The sequence below is a fragment of the Rhea pennata genome, chromosome 5, assembly GCF_028389875.1.
Source record: "Rhea pennata isolate bPtePen1 chromosome 5, bPtePen1.pri, whole genome shotgun sequence".
Classification (NCBI taxonomy): domain Eukaryota; kingdom Metazoa; phylum Chordata; class Aves; order Rheiformes; family Rheidae; genus Rhea; species Rhea pennata.
Window position 1 is genome coordinate 36,300,722 of NC_084667.1, and position 17,845 is coordinate 36,318,566.

General features: G+C 37.4%; 1 protein-coding gene across 13 annotated transcripts in view; it reads right to left on the reverse strand.

Annotated features, from left to right (window-relative positions):
- Window positions 1-17,845, reverse strand: part of SOX6 (SRY-box transcription factor 6) — a 366,958-nt gene that overhangs the window by 208,647 nt on the left and 140,466 nt on the right. For all 13 annotated transcript variants that reach the window (XM_062576052.1, XM_062576050.1, XM_062576051.1 and 10 more), the window contains 2 exons: window positions 16,068-16,311; window positions 2,111-2,321 (listed from right to left, as the gene is read on the reverse strand). In XM_062576052.1, coding sequence (XP_062432036.1) covers window positions 2,111-2,321; window positions 16,068-16,307 — 451 coding nt within the window. In that variant the 5' untranslated portion in view covers window positions 16,308-16,311. The remainder of the gene's footprint in view (window positions 1-2,110; window positions 2,322-16,067; window positions 16,312-17,845) is intronic.

Genomic DNA, 17,845 nt, shown 5'->3' on the forward strand with positions numbered 1-17,845 from the left:
CTACAGAAAATGCCTGATGGCTTGAAAAGAATTTGACATGAAGATTTTGGAACAGGTTGCCCAGAGAGGTTGTGGAGTCTCCTTCTCTGGAGATATTCAAGGCCCGCCTGGATGCAGCCCTGTCTACCATGCTCTAGGTGACCCTGCTTGAGCAGGGAGGTTGGACTAGATGATCTCCAGAGGTCCCTTCCAGCCTCAACCAGTCTGTGATTCTGTGAATCTGTGATACAGCCAATTACCTTTGAACTTAGAAGCTTGAAAATAGTTTTCCAGTATAGTGTGGTGCATAAAAGGCAAAACTGTTTTATAGATCAGGAATCACCTGTATTTCACAGCTGGTGGGAATATGCAGCATGGAGGGCTCAGACTCAGTAAGAGTGATCACTTTGCTGTGTACATACCTCTGTTAAATCAAATCAACTAGACTGTACTAATAAAGACAATTCTTGAGAATTCATACAAAAATAAGCAACAAAACACTTGAATCTTTACTCTAAGATATTATCCTTAAAATTTTTGAAGCACATTTTTATTAGCACACCATTCTGCATACTCCTGGAAAAGTCTTAGCTGTGGTGTCACTATAATCAACAGCAACTTGTATACTCTGGCAGCAAAATACAAGCCACGACCTTTGATTAGCACGGAGTGTCGAACAACTGTTAACTGACTGTAAAAAACCAATTTTGCCAAAGTAACATTTAAAATAGTTTTCCTAGTCTAACCATCAAATCTAAGAAAGCAATTTTTAAAAGAGTGATCTTTACAGCTGAAAACAGACAGATGGTAGTAAAGAATCTGGGACATTCTCTCTTTAGAGATGTTTCACCAGCTTCAGAAAGGACACCTAGAGAACACATTTAACTATGTGCTGGCATTTAACAATTGTGCCAAGAAATTTGAAGGCCTACTTCCATTTCTATATGATTTAATTCCATATTTAAATATATTATTGTATCAGTATCTATTTTGTTACACAAAACCAAATGATCCTAACGTCCACACTTTGATGGCTGTGGCCATACCATAAAACTGAGGAGGTAACATCATTCTGAATTCATTCATATTTTAAAGAAAAACAAGATCACAAAGTCCTACTGCCTAGTGGTTCTACTGCATTATAAATATTCCTCCTTGGTTATTTTTAATGCTGCAAAACAACACTGGCAAAATAACTAACAGAATCTGCCTATTTCAGAAGGACTTCTGGAAGTCATACCTTCAGATGCCTGCATGCCTCTATATCTACTTCAGAGCCTTCTGCTCATACCTCTTCCCTTGTTCAAGCTCACGCATGAGCTCATAGACAAGAAAATGTTGTCACAGAAGCTAACAAGACTTCATTCTACTTGAAACAGGGAAAGATTTTCAGAGCGGACCCTGTCCATTGTGTGCACAATGATAAATAAATTCTCCAGTTGTTTAGTCCCTATTAAGGCAAAAATCTTAGCAAAGTCAAGGAAAACATTATCTGAATAAAGACTGAATATAAATTGCCTTACAGCTCCAGGATTTGTCCTCATTTTTATGTCTTTCTTTTAACACATGTAACAATATCTGAGCAGACTGTAAAAAATGTTTTTTTTAGCTGTAGATCTAGATATATAGGTCACAACTAGGTCCTCTTAAACTCAGAACAGTTTCCCATTCTCCTAGCCACAGATGCTGGGTCATTAAGGTGATGAAAGGTGAGAATTTCAGAGGCAAAATAAAACAGCTCTTGTTTTATTCATTCCTATTTTTTAGAATAACCATTCATCTTTTAAAAGGAAGAGAACACATACCACTGAGGAATACCCCTCACTACTCTACGACCGGTTAGGAATTCATCATAACCTTTCAAGTAAGAGTTGAGTTTTCATCTAAACCTACAATCTTGCTTTGACTCATAGACAACGAACACAATTCAGAAAGTTTTAAAAACCAGACATATTTGTCTAAAATCTCTAATGGATCTCAAACTACCATTGCCATGGTAACCTGTGAATAACTTTCTCCTAGCCTTTGCCAATTATACAATTCTCTGGCTCTTGATACCCAACACATTCCTTACAGCATAAAATTTGTAAGGGGTGGGGGGGGGGATGTTTCAGACTCATCCAGCACCTACCCTCTTGCTCAGTCCTGGTCATTTCTTCTAGTTTCTTCTGCTTCAGTGTGTCCACCACATCAGCAAGACTTCCTTTGCGGCGTTCTGGCGTTCCAAAATTAACACTGGTCATTAGCTCACTGCGGTCACGACCTCCTTCGTCGGGCTTGTGTGGTGAGGTAGAGGTATTTCGGAAGGAATATAGGGAACATAACTTATTACTCTCTGACTCCTGCAAAGAAACAATACAATGTGAAAACATAGGCTATTCTCTTACACAGGAGTATCTCAAACAGGTAGCAATTGAAAGTGTTACTGATTAGCATGTCATAGTAATAAGCCTGCATGCATCCTGCGGCTTCTAAAATGGGCGTTACGATTTGAATGCCTTAGCTTCAGTGCTTGACTGGGGCCTCTTTTTCCTTAAGGCCAGTCCCCCCCATGCTTTTTACTGTCATGCTTCATGCCTCAGATGATAGTCCTCATCAAGGATTCAGCTTGTCAGAAACAAGTGATTTCAACACTTTTTTTCTGTGAACTTGTTCAGCTTTTGAAGTTTTGTTTGTTTGGGTTTTTTTTGTTGTTTTTTTTTTTAAATAATGGCATCACATGTAGCACCAAGAGAGAAAATACAGGTAAGGTCAAATAATTCCTGGACCTCAGGATCCTCAGCTAATGGAGATCAACATAGGTTTAAAACTTGAGAAGGAGTTAGGCCAATACCAACTGAGGAGCAAAGACAAACAAAGGAATACAAATCGCAGTGAAACAAGGCATATGGTATGCATCCTTTCATACTCATTTACTGCTCTTTAAATTATATCCTTCTCTTAAAGAATAAAGATTGTAGCGCTTTTAATATACAAAAGCAGACAAGTTTATGGCAGAACAATTCATGTATGCTGATACACAGGTATTAGGACTGCACTTGTCCAAAGAGGGATTATATATTCAAAAGTACAGGAACAGAAGTAAAAAAGGCATATCTCCTTTGTCAATAGGAAAGACATAGTATTTAGACAATAAGCTAAGAAATAAGCCTCAAAGGCAACCATTAATGAGCAGTTCTCATCAATTTTGTTGTATCATTCAAAAGCAGAGTCTTACGTGACCTTCTTTTGCTCAGCATCTTCAGCCTCCCATCGACAGGCACTCACTGCATCTCTGCTCTCACTCTCTCTACTAAGAAGAGTACAAACTCTTCAATTTGCCATTAAAGCCTCAACCACAAGAATTTACCATGCAGTTCTCTTTCCAAAATTATTATTTTAATTTTTTAATATCAGCTGAGATGTTAAAAATTTGGGTTAAAAAATACTGGGCTTTGTGTTTATTGCTGACTAGAAATGTCAGTGAATATGTTCAATGCCATAAAATATATTTTCATTAAAATTAAAGACCAATAACAACAGTCACAATATATTTAAGAATTTGCTGAGGAATTAATAGATCTAAAATCATTCTCCCAATGCCATGGTAAACGCATAGTATGCACAACAAACAATAATATTCCCACTATTTTACAAGCTGAAAATACCCATCTACAGAGTACCGAGGCAACTTGTGTCGTGCAGTATCCTACGTGAAACAGTCTGATGAAAGAGGGACTAGAAAGCATTAACCATTTGCAGCAATGTCAGACATAAATCTCTCCTTCAGGCTTGACGGGATTAAGAAATGGCAGTGCAAAATAACAGAAGGAACAACACTAGCTATGAACAACTGTGGCAACTAAGGACTGTGGGCTGCAAAGGAGGTGGTGGTGACAAATCGCTATCGAGCACTGTGGTATATGATCAGCGCAGCATTATTATTGCCACTAGAGAAGGAGGCAGCATTTGCTAGGGATGTTGAAAATGCATTTATTCACTTCAGCAGTAAACCAGAAGATACTATATCATACCAGCATCCTTTTCAACACAGCAAGAGTGTCAGAAGTTATGTAAGCACAGACAGAGAGAGAGAGATCACATGGAACAAACCTTTATCCTCATTTTTTAATCTATCAAACATTAAAGAATGTCTTATTCAATCCATTTGTATTGATTAAAGAATCAGAGATCACACAAAACAATGATAGCTTAGATGGATTTGCTTTGGTGCTGCATTTATTTTGTTGCTACAGAAAGAAGAGTTTATTATCTTCAATAGTTTCTGAGAACTATTTTGTACTTTTCTTAAGACTTTTTGTTAAGTTCCTAGGGCAATGGAAAAAAAGCATCTTCTAATATTTTTCAAATTTAAAACTTGAGTTTCTATAATACATTTCCTTAATGAAGAATTAGTACCATGTAACATGGCATTTACACCTTTGAAGTTTACACTGTAAGAGTAACTTAGTAATTTAAAAGCAGTTTGTTCTCAAGAAAGCAAAGTCCCCTCGCAGTCCATGGAGAATATCCATCAAGCTCAATGGGGCTTTTATCATGCTCTCAGTGAAGAACATTCAATCTATTGTTCAGGCCGGAGACAAGAAGATAAGGCTAATCTGTGGGGTAAATAGAAATGACTGAATGTTCTTCCTCCTGATAACCTACCCTGTCCCTTCTCTAGAGGCATACACAGTGCAGCACAATGTTCCTTCAGCACTCATGTAAAACTCTCCAAATCCTGCTTCCATCAGGCACCACATCCACACTTCTTTCTCTTCGCCCAAAAGCCTGAAATGGCCATAATGGACAAGTGACAAGCTTAGGCTCTAGGAAAACAAGGCATGTTTACAGGATAGCCGCAGAGTGATCATCTCTGAAAGAATGAGGATCTGTTCAACTAATAGAGTATACTATAATATCAATTCTGTGGATAATTAAAAGGTAGAATAAAAATAAAAGAAGAACAAAGGGTATCCCTAACATGTTTTTTCTGTTTGGCTCTGCAGCTGCAGTACTGGGATCACTAAATGGCTAACACATCTTCAGTGTATTGTCTGAACTGGCACTTTAAGAAACTCAGCAACGAGGGCTTTCTGAACTCCTGTTTTCTCTGAAATCAGCAGTGGTAACAAGGGTGGCTGAGGAGCCAACAAGAGAACTGCACAAACTCAAAGGCATTCAAGGGATTAAATGGGCAAATGGAAAAACTGTAGACCGGTCCAGTGTAAATACACAACTAATAATAGCAGAACTGAGAAAAATCTGAATCAGCTGCATCTACAATTGTCTAAAAGAAATAAGACCAATTCCCATGCACTCTATGATTCTAGATAAATCTGCAAGAAACTTAAGAATAAAATTGCTAAGTTTTGCTAAGTGTACTGAAACATTATAAAGGCTTCAGCTAGGTATTTTTATTCCTATATATCTACAGTTGGCAGCTTTCTCTCTTACTCCAGTCATACAAATAGCTTATATTGATCCCACATTCATGGGAGACTAGACAGATTAAAAAACAATGGGGCAAGGGAAGCCTTTCCACTGTATTTTCTCCAGAAAGGTGACTTATCTGCATTTGAGAAGCAATTGCTACTGCAATGATCTGCTTGTTCAAAATCAAATAAAGGTTACAGCAAATTCATGATGAGCTCAGTGGACCACATCATTTTTCATGGAACAATTTACGTCACATTTATGTCCCAGCTCCTCACTCACTGCAACACTTCTAGCACAAATGTCAAAACGCAGGCCTGGCTACTGAAAGTTCAGATACACACTCACACACTCACAGCCAGCACGCAGACACCCTCATGGCACAGATACCCTATGAAAAGAGACTAGCAGAACATGCGTATTGTTTGGTAGAAGTATTTCTTCACAGAGTCTTGGTTGATTCTCTTGCTCTAACGCTCAAGGCACTCTCACTAGAAAATCTGGAGTCCAGAAGAGAGAAGGCTTGCTAGGCTTCTGACCATACAAGAGGAAAATAAATCTGCGGGTAGGCAAGGAGAACCTGGTTCTTTTCAAGAGGGGAGGATTCGATAATGAAGGTGAAACTCAGTCACAGCAAACGTACACATTTTTAGCCTTGACTACATTAGATTTAATTCAATTTCTAATCAAGAAATAGAACAATACTGAAATATTAATAAAACTGCAGTATCAAAATATTCTTTCCTCCTGAAGCAAGAAGTGTATTTTCTTTCCAGTGAGAACAGATTTGAGAAAAGACAAAATTTAAGATAAAGCCACATTTGTAAAACTTTGAATTTGGTCCTAATAGAGTATTTTATCCTTAGAAAAAGTATCAGCAGGGCAGCATCTTCTCTAACCAATCACAATTTTACTTTGAATATTTGTGGTTTGACAACAGTGGCCTTATACTTACCAGCTTTGCAAGCTGTGTGGCAGAAACAATGACTGGCCTGTTGGCCATTCCTTTGAGAGGTTCTGCGAATGGCTCCAGTAAGTATAGTTTTGTTAATGGCAGAAACAATGCTGAATAATTACAAACAACAGCCTAGTATAAATAAGATGGAGACTCTCAGTGGCAACATACACGGATATCTTCTTCCCACTCCACAATGGTTCCTTTAAAACTTTACCTTAAGATAATATTTGTAAACATTTTAGCATGCCTCTCACACTAAGAAAATAATTTTTTAGTATGCACATTCACCAAATTTCATATCTTGTGTTGACAATACTCTTCAAAAAGAAAGCTGTTTCGATACCTTCTTAGGTGCTTCGGTTGGAGAGGGATTGAATTAACATTCATAATTTTCCTGATGTAAAAAACACGTTTTCTTGTATTTTAGATTCTAACAGCTTTGTTAAGTACTTCATTTTTTCATTATTTGAACCAGTTTTAATAGGATAAATGAGGGAGTACTGCTGTAAGTAAGTGAGGTGAGTAACGGTATTAAAAGTTGACCTTGTATTTTGATATAGGGAATCTAATATTCATATCAATATCTGCAATCATGAATCAGCCTGGGACATCCTTTCATTTCTAAATTAGAACAAACAAAAGAAACAAACAAAAGACCATTACCTAGGTAAAAGATTGTAGCTAGATTAGCAAAAGGGAATGTCTGCAGCGTCATGCGTTCGGCGAAGGCAAGAATAAATATTCTTGCTCTCCCCCTGAAGGGCCGAAATGCAAACCCGTGTTTGGGGGCTGAGAAGCAGAAACCTCTGCTGGGGCTCTCCAGGCCCGACCCTCCCGCGGTGTGGCCCGGGCGAGCGCTCTGGGCGGCGGCGGTGGCGGTGGGGGCTCAGCATGGGCCGACTGCCTGGCAAGGGGCCTGCCGGGGCGGCAGCCCCCCGAGGCGGCGGCGGCGGCGGCGGCGGCGGCGGGGCTTTGCGAGGGGACAGCGCCCTTCCTCACGGCGGCATCCGCGTGTCGGGCCCGGAGCGCAGACTCTGCCTCAAACACGGGGGCTCTCCGGGGGCGAGGAGAGAGACAAAACTGGGAACTGAAACTGCAGGCTGTGCAGAGCCCGGGTCACGGTGTTTGTCGGCAATGGAAGGAAAACTACCACCAAACTTTGACTGAAGGCAGATGACTGTAATCCTGCTCAATAGCTAGAGAGAAATCTGTTGCTGTAAAAGTTCAACCAAAACCCCAGGATGAATGGCCAAGAAGAAGCAGAAAGCAAATATAACTAACATAAAATGTGTTTGCTGAATTGCTTATTTCCATGTGGATGAGGCTTTTCTGTTATAAAGGGATATTTATCTGTCTCTGCATTGAATGGGACACATGTAAACACCCCAGGAAAGTTGGATATCCAGAGTGGTTTTTATTCCAAGTACTAGAGGCATGCTGGCACTTGGAACTAGACTGGAGTTAACATATAATGAAAGCAAATGTTTACAAAATCATTTCCAATCACTACATTAAATAAGGTTTCCCATTTTGAGGAACTTAATTAAATAGAATTAAGAGAAATTAAAAATCTAAGTGATCATTTCCAATTCTCATCTGATTAAAAAAAAACAAAAGTTTTATTAAGAAAGATTTATTTAAATCCAAGGCTTGAGAATGACTGCTATGAGCTATTGAGAGAACATAATTTGTAAAGTCTCAGCAAATTATGCTAGTGGGAGGGCAAATGGCAACTAATGGAATAAAACCTCCAGCCTTTAACTCAGCGTTTACTCAGACAAAACTTACACTGATTTCAGCTGCCAGAGTATAGGCTGAATACAATCCAATAAAAGACTTGTATTTTGCCTTTTATACCTACGTAAACCCTCAATATTAGGCGATACAACAGTAAGCACTAGCTCTGAGCCAAGGAATAATAACCTAAAGTAAGAAAAAATAGGGAAAATAACCAGTTTAAATAAAAGGTTTAAAAATGGGCTGACATGATGATCAAGCTTACAGGAGATGAATATGGCCTTATGAATCGGCCTCTGCGAGATTAGATAGCTACAGGGAAGGAACAGGCCAGGAACCTTCTGTTTCACGTAAAATATGACCACTTAATGGGACCAATCTCTTCAAACTCAAGTGTTGGAGCAAAACCAGCTTAATCCACAGATACCAACTTCCACATAGAGAGTATTTTAGAGAAAAGGTTACAGTTTTCAACTACATGATACAAAATCTTCTCTTCATAAATAAGCAAATCTGTTAAAGAAGTTGAAAGGCATCTTTTTCCCATTCTAGAATAGCAAATCACCTCAAAATAGTTAAATGCAATGGCCAGTCATCTATATAGGGCAATCAACTCACTCTTAAACAATATGCATAAAAACTCCTGTGTGTCTTTGTAAGGGTTAGATCCTAAGGATTTCCTTAACAACCCAAACATCACATGTCCTAACTCTCTGTGTTTAGGTCTGGCAATAAAACACAGCAATACTGAGACGTTATGCCCTGGACCTTAAGACTTTAGTTAAATGCTCTTATTAAGGAAAAAATAATAGAATAACCATTTATAGAATGAGCATTCAGACTTACTTACATTTTCATACATTGAATGCATTGTGATCAGTCTCGGCTGATTAACATTGTTAAAGACACATACTTCATGATGTGTTTTGTCAGAAGCTGCCAAATAAAACAAGGATTGTGTGGCTTGGATATTCCAGACTACTTTGTACATATGCAACTTCCTCATATTAGATCGTCTTAGTTGTCCAACTTATAACTAGTTCTATTGTAAATATCAGAATAAAATTTGTATTTATGTTTTCAGCCATATCAAATGCACATGCAAATCCTTCTCTGTATACAGTTGCATGACATGAATTACATGCTTTGTGTGTTCGTTTCAGCATTTGCAGAGGAATGCATGCAGGAAACCAGCCTGCTGCATAGAGTACTTGTATTTCTTTAAGGTAAACACTGATGAAACATTTGGAAGATTGAAGTAAAAACAAGACATTTATGAGACATAAAGGTATCACATAAAACTGTTGTGAACTAGAATAACATTGGCTGAATCCCAGAACAGATAATCCTTATAAACATGCAGGAATGTTGTAAACTGTGTATGAATGTCAGTGATACAGTACATTAGGAGATTCATATTACACTTGGTGCTGTGTACGGCTCAGTCACTGGATTTTTCATGGCCTCAAAGATTAAAATAAATATATGTAGTATCTTTCCTTCCTCCATGAAGACATTTTATGTACATAGTTTTATTATGCTGAACAAAGATACCAAAGTCTGTTTTTTCTTCAGCTGTCAAAGTACAAAAGAAATGCAAAAAGTCCTTGCACAGATGTAGTAAAGTGCTGGATTTTATCTTTTGGCAGGTGCTCAATATGCAGCCCACATAATCACATGTTAATGACTGGAGTGTGTTAATCAGCATGCATACCTGATTCCTTCTTGCCCAAGGAAAAAAAAATTAACAATTTAGAGCATGTTAATGTTTCTACTTTTGAAAAAATTCAATATACAGAACTGGATTAAAAACTTTTCAGAAATTGGTTAATAAGAAAATGGAAAAAAAAAAAAGGAAAAAGAATAACATGTCTACAGATTTAGATGAACATTAACTAGAAGTCTTCTGTGAAGTATTCCGGTGATGATTAATTCTATTTAAACATTATTCTCCCTAGAATCTAAGGAAAGATTTAAAATAGACCTTACCTTTGAAAAAATTGTACAGTGTGAAAATGAAAATAGTACAAGCAGAATGAGCACGTCAGAAAGAACAATTATTTGATTCTTCTTTTAACAAATTTAGTTTGTATTTTACCAGCTCCATTAATATACTATCCTGCACATTTTTAGGGAACTGTTATATTTAATATGAAAGGTAGACATCTTTTTATGCTCAGGCTAGTAAAATTACATCCTTGATATTTCAAACCTTTAGGCATGTGCTTAATATTACAGTCATTGCTAGTCCTAATAAAGTCAAGTTAAGTATATACCTGAGTGCTTGTTGCTTGAAAGAATTCTACCTTTTCTACAATATGTTTCTCAGACGGGTCTATTTTATGGAAAAAAAAATAAAATATCATATCATGTATGTACATACATTTTTGTACATACCTTGTATGTACAAAACCTTTTTGTTTCAGCCAAAACCTTGTAGCCATGCAATCACATGTGGAAGCATTTCTCTCTTCAGTTAGGTAAGAATTCTGATGCATTACCTGGCACCCAGAAATCGTATTACTACTACAGTAAAATTGCAATATATCATCACGAAACTCAGATTTGAACATGTAAGTAACAGCTGCATGAGCAATTTAGCAGATACAGATCTGCTAGAGTTAGGGCAGTTATACCGGATGTATTTCTATATGCTCATATCCAGCCACTAGGTCAACTAAAAAAAAAAATTTCAAAATATGTAATTGTGTCCATAACTTTAAGAGTTTGAAGGTATGAATTCTTTATAACAACAAATTCACAGTGTGCAGCATGTGCAAATATTTTTCCAAGATCCTTCCTAAAAAAATGAGTTTATTTTCCTTAAAGGGAAGAACTTTTGACAAGGAAGTCTATAGCAAGGATCAGGGCTGAGAAGGCAGATTGTGTTTGTTTTTTGTAGAGACAGTAAGCACTGAAACATTAAGACCTCAAGAATACCACCTACTTTTGTCTTTCTGGTGTTAATAGTTCTGCTAAAAAGCTACATAAAGTTGAAGTGGACATTTGGTGATTTAAAATTATTTAAAAGGGCAGGAATACAATCGTCATTAAGAGCTCCTGTCTTTCCTTGCTGAATATATGTTACTGTACTGCTGAGCGGTATGTGCAGGCACAGAGGAGAGGCAGTAAAGCCTTTTGCTCTTTTGGCAAGAGGTCAACAACAAGCAGAGGTGTGACATAATTATGAAGTATAAATCAGTGTTCTCATTTGACATAAAATCTAGGGAGCTAAATTTCGATTCTAAACTCCGAGGGTCTCTGAATGATGTCTCAAATCATACGAGGGAAAATGTAGCGTTAACTTGCGTACTCACCGAGTGCTGGTCTTTCCTTGCTCACAGGGAAATAACACCCATCCTTTAGACCCTATTTGCTGCTGTGGTTCCTTGTAACAGTCTCTCATTGCATCACTTCAAGTAACGGTAGAGCAAAAGGATGCGGGTGTCCTCTCCTTGGGCATGCACACATTCCCTGTAAACCCCTGGCTGTACCCTGACAGCAGCTGGAGAGGAGGAATGTCAGCGGGAAAAGAGCTTTGCCCACTCATGGATACACAGCGCTCCTCTCAGTGCTGGTGAGCTCTTCAGAGACCCTGTCCGGTACCAAACTGTTATATGAGAGTTTGGAGGATGGAAACAGAATTTGCCTCTCTTTTCTTTCTATCTCTTCAGGAAAAAAAAAAATGTCATGTGGAGAAAGGTTCCAGATATCATTAAGCTAAAGCTGCTTAAATTCCTTGTCCCAACACAGGCCTGTGTCCAGCCTTTCGAGGCAAGGGAAGACGCCAGCCACTTCACCAAAGCGGAGCAGGCTGTTTGTTGCCCTCATCTTGTAGCTTGCTCTTGGCACTGCTTTCCCCTAGTACTTCGAACCAAAAATAGAAAACCTTTAGAATTTGCCTCACAAACGCTGCAGGGTTGGTGACGATGATGGGGACAGGAGGTGATCACTTCCTGGCATCCCAGGGAATGAAGCACAAATCATGAGTCTCCTTTACTTTATCCACAGTTACCAGTAAAAACATTTCTGGGATCAAAAAAAGTTAGTTGCTTTTAAATTTAGCAAAAATAAATTCTACTGTTTTTTTCTCATTCATCCTCATCCTCTCTGTCTGATGCCCCAAAAGAGCCAGGTTTTGGATGCAATTATAAAATTTGGTGGCATTTCCTGCCTAGTAATCATTGTACATGAGAGAAGGCAGGATAGTTTCCTCACTCTTATCTTAGTACCAGTTTCCCCTCTTCCCTAAGTTTATTGCAGCAAAAAGTTAATTCCTTGGTCTAAAATAGTATTTATTTTCTAGCAGAAGCACAAGCAGCAATAAATACCCAAATGTCCTGGTATTTTTATTTTAAGTTATAGCTAGAAATATCCTGATAATCTTTCCAGCTCAGCACTAGGAAATTACAGGCCCAAATCTTTCTGTTGCTTTATTTTTTCCCCGCTGTAACATCAAATTGGCTGGTGATACGATACTTGCAGTGTAAGTCATTACAGGTCTGACGTTACAGTTGTTACACATTGCTGAATCTGTCAAATGAAAAGGGAGCACAAAGGGAATTTCCAAATGCAGCTGCTATTTCCCATTTGTTAAATCCTTTTATTACACCATATAAGTACACAGCTGGGAAATACTATAGAGTGGGAGTTAAAACAAAATATTTTGGCTTCCAGACATTCAGAATACACAAAGGACTCCATGGAAAGCAATGCCTGATATCAAAAGGGAGTGAAAGTTTGAAAACATTTCTAGCCAGTGTGTTGTTTTTACGATAATACACAATGAAGTTTAAAGGTATCTTATATCACAGAAAGTAGTGCATACAGTAAATGTTGGGGAAAACCTCAATAATTTTTTAATCAAATTTTCCTGCTATAATATCTTTCTTTGTCTAAGATCCATACAGCCCTCATAGCATGTTTCGATGCATACTGTGTGCTCTCACAAATTCCACTGAACTCTTCAGCAGTTTTAAGGGCACAAAGGATGCAGGATCCAGCCCTTAATTAGGTGCTACTTAAAAACCAAAATTTTTCCTATTCATATGTCAACATGAACTTTTTCTTCCCCATATGTCAACACAGAACTCCCTGAATTTACTGTCCTACAACTAGACAACACACATTATCGATGCATTTTAATGGCAGCAGCACTGTCTTTATTTTCAGTGTAAATGGTATGAGCAGGTGCTTCTTCAAATCTGCTTTGAAAGGATCCGTCTGTGAAAGGTCAGAAAGCGCTTGTCTTCTGGGAGTAGGGTTTTCTTTAGAAGAAAAGTGGTCATTACTAAAGTACCTATCTCAGAATTGTCCGATCCTCCTTCTAAAATTCCTCTTTCTGCAGTGAAACTCCTATCTTCCCTTGAAGGACAAAAAAAATTGCCCTCGGCAGGAAGATTTCAGCCCTCTCTGAATTCTTTCCTAGCAGTATCGATGTCTGCTTGGAGACTGAAGTGTTTCAAAGAAACTTAATTGGAGCTTAAAGTGTTTCTCATGAAGGATACAAGCAAGAAAAAAATCAATCTAAATGACAATCCCTAAAGAAAAATTTTTTTTCACCACTTCACTGTTGTGATCTAATTAGTCACCTCAACTGCCACTTTTACAGTAAATAAAGTGGGACCCTGCTCTGTGCAGTTTTAAATTATTTGGGACCTTGCTAAACCTTGTGGTTTAGTTGTCTTTTAAGTGCAACCGAATAGCATGCCTTAGAACCACAGTTTCCACTTCTAGCTGAAACTTGTAAATTATGTCCAGCTTTCAGTCGGGCAAAGAAATCTGGTTTAGCTGAATGTCACCTAAGTAAGGATGGCACACAAACACCACCAAATTTGACCCAAAGGAATTGTGGAAACTACTAATGATTTTCAGGAGATTCATGTAGGTATATGATGGAGGATCTACTGAGAAAAGGAGGGAGGAAAAACAGAGTGTAAGTCACTCAGGCAGAGTTCGTGCACCTGTTCTGAAACATGATAAGTTGGAGATTGGTTCATTCCCATCCAGAGCTGCAGCAAACATTGACAGGATAATGCGGCATTAAGAAAGCAGAGATTGCACTCTTGTGCTGTAAGTGGAAGGTCATTCTAGAGCAATGCAAATGAGCACAACTGATCACACTGCAGGAGGTCCTGTCACTTGGGCTCAAGTACTGCTCCAGGTACAAGAAACAGCCTGAATCAAAAACATATGCTTTGGGAGATCCCTTGGGGTTACGATCTTTCTGGGACACAGAGTCATTTTATCAATGTTTACTGTCCTCAGACTGAGATTCCCAGAGTGCACATGCCCCACTGAATGAACAGAAAAGTGGCTGATGAACTCGCAGATTTATTTTGTCATCAACAGATTTGATGAAGCCTTTCTATTCTGCATTCTCTTTCCCTCTTGGTAATACAGAAATAAATTAAAATTATTATGATATGCTTGTTACTGCAAGACTTGGGCAAAAGGGTTACTCTCCATCCAAAAAAAAAAGTTTCATCAGGAAATTTTGCATAGAAGCCATATATACAACTTACAACGTTAGCCTGCATCTAATAACATACATTTTTAGGTGACCTGTGACTAATATAACCTACCTTGCCGAATTACTGATCTTTAATCATTTTTCTTTAAAGCCATTTTTATAGTTGAAATAAGACCAAGAATTTTGCCAGCTTCATGGCGGTAGCACAAATCCTTAAGAATTTTAGTCTTGGAAGAGAGTTCTTCATTGGGTTAAAGTGTGCATTACAGATTTGGTAGCATTTTTCTAGTTTGACTTGATCTTATGAATCAAACTGATTTTTGTAAAAATCTATTTTAACAGAATAGATATTATCCAAGTGCTGATATTTATTTAGTGCTCAGACTCCAGGAATTATACTATGCCAGTCTTTATCTTGAACAGCTCATCAGAATTACTGTTATTAGCAAAATCTGAAATAAATTTGTTATTGTTACAGTTGTCAAAAAAATGTACAATTGTTATTTTTTACCTTATTAAAAAGTTCTAATTCTTACTGAAAAAAAAACTAGTCTTAGACATCTAACAAAAACACAAAAGAAATTTTACAAAAAGGCAGGGTATTCTTTTTAAACTAACTATGTGAATTCAATGTCTGTGAAAGTCACTTTATGGAGAGTCTGGAATTATGGTGTTCTAAATTTACAGAGCACCTGGTTGCTCCATGTGCCTTAATTCTGCTCCCCAGGAACATGTATAAGGAAAATAAATTGACTTAGATGTTATGCCCATTCAGTCTTCATTCAGTTTGCCTATTTATAGCGGAGATCGTGGGATGCAAAAAGACAGTATTACAACTGTAAAATAATTTTATTTGGGCTAACTGGAAAGACTACAGATAATGATTCTGCTTTGCCAACCTCACCTATACACAAACTGGGAATTGGGAGTAGAAGGGTGTGAGATAGCTGCTCATGAAAACCTTTCCTCTTCACAAAATGTTGTAATTTCGTGTAAATACAGCAGGATATTTGTGTCAACTAAAATGCCAGCTTCTTTGTTGTTTTGTGAAGCTACAATATTCTAGATTTGGTGGGTTCTATTTATGACAGGCGAGTAAAAAAAAAAATGTATTAAACTTTCTTCCTTCAGCCCAACACTTTGCAGATGACAAACAGTTGTAAGCTACATCCTCCTGGCTGGAATTAATGCTTGAATATATGAGCTAGAGAGGTTAAGACATAAATCAGGGTATGAACGAAAACATGATAAATAGATGCATTTCCTTTCTGAAGGTGAACTCATCATATGACCTCATGCATATAGACCTTTATACTTAACAAGATTATACAACTGTAATTTACAATTACATCATATTGATGTTGATCTATTGCTAACGCTGACATCTCACCATGTAAAAAGCTTCACACCTGAGAAGGATTGCACTGAACGTGTCTTTCAAAATGGAAGTGAACAGTCTTTTCTGATACTGATTTAGAAAACTGCTATAAGAACTGTGAAACTCACCATTCGGTGTTGGGCTGAGATGACCCCATCCCATTCAGCATCTTGTTGGATGGTTGTGACCAGAGTTGGTAGCTCCTCAGCGTGAGGTTTGTTGTGCATTACATTATGTAGAGGCAGATGAGAGGTTGCCTGCTGATCACTGTTGCCCTCTTCCTTGTCTCGTGATGCTAAGTCCTGGGTCATTGTTTCCTCTCCATCAGCTGCACATGCGAATGGAGAGGTTGCCTGCTTGGAAGACATTCTTCTACAAAACAAGAAAAGTAGACAAATAGAAGATGTTAATATTAAATGAAAAGATCAAGCTCAAAACACACTGGCTATCAGGTACACAACTGCCTACAGCAGTTGCAACAGATCTTCCACAGTCAATGAAAGTATGCTAAAAAGTAAGGTTTGGGAGGATCTGGATCCAAAGCCCTGAGCAGGTCACAACATTGAGATAAAGTTTTCACTGGCACCAGCTGAAGTTCAGGGTTTAGTTATGTCATGGCATCCTATTAACTGAGACTTGTCAAACAATACAATTTTCTCCAGACATAAGAAAATAATGATTTTAGTGTTATTTTCATGTTTATTTCACCTGAAAGCCCAAGAGTTTAAACAATTACCCCTACAAGCAATCTGAAGGTTACAAGCATGTATTTGGATGAGATGGTGCCGCATACTTCCCCAAACCTCATTCCTTGCAAGAAGAATTTGTTTTCTACAGAGACGAGAATTGCTAAATCAATTTCAAACTATTCTAACAAATCCTTCTGCTATACGTTTAAAGCCTTCTTTTAGCCTGTTTATAATTTTATTCAGCTTTACCTTTTGGAAAGTGTTCTCAGACATTTATGTGAAAAGTGTTCTAAAACTGAGTGGCATTTATCGAATGACTAGCTGTTAATATCTGCTTAATTTTTACAGTTTGAATTAAAAATTTAAAATAATTACGTTTCATTTTATATTAGGCATTGAATACAGGATATATCTCAACAAATTACTTTAAATGACTTAAAAGTGTAATGAATAAGTGCATTGATTTATGCTAAATGTCATTTCCCAATAATGGCTTCTTACTGCCATCTCATATGCAAACACAGCTTTCAAAACAGTTTCTGCACTTACATGAAAATATAACTGACTTCTACTCAAAATCTGAAAACACTTTGTTTAAAATTTCTAATAAGATTAACTGCAACTGTTAAAACAATCATTAATAAACCTGGAAGAGGACAGCTAACGTACATTAGTTTCTTTTCCAGTTTTCAGTAACCTCAGAATATCCTTGACACTGAAGTTGCTGAGAAATTCAGGAATAAGTTCTTCACCTTAATTGCTTTTTAATAATAATTGATTTCATACCATTTCTTTAAAAATGCACAAATCAGTTAACATAGGAAACCACATGAGCATTTTTCAAATTAGCAAATCATTAACTTGCTAGTACTGTTTCTACAGACAAATAAATACTGATTAAAGGGTCTGGAAATCTGAGACTAACAGTTAAATTTACAAATCTGTCACATGCTTTCATGAATATTACAGTGAAGGAAATATCAAGTGCAAAGAAAAATAATTAAGTTAATTCCAATTTAAACAGTAGTATTTATGCAGCAGCCCATGTTTCACATAGGATTTAACAGCTAATGCTAAATTTCTCACAATTAATGAGGGAACTCAGATTTAGTATCCTACAGTGGAAAAAAAATTAATATAGGATCAGCTAATCTAATCATGTACAGTTCTATATAAAAGTATTACAAGCTTTGAAGTGCTTTGAAACACATTAAAAC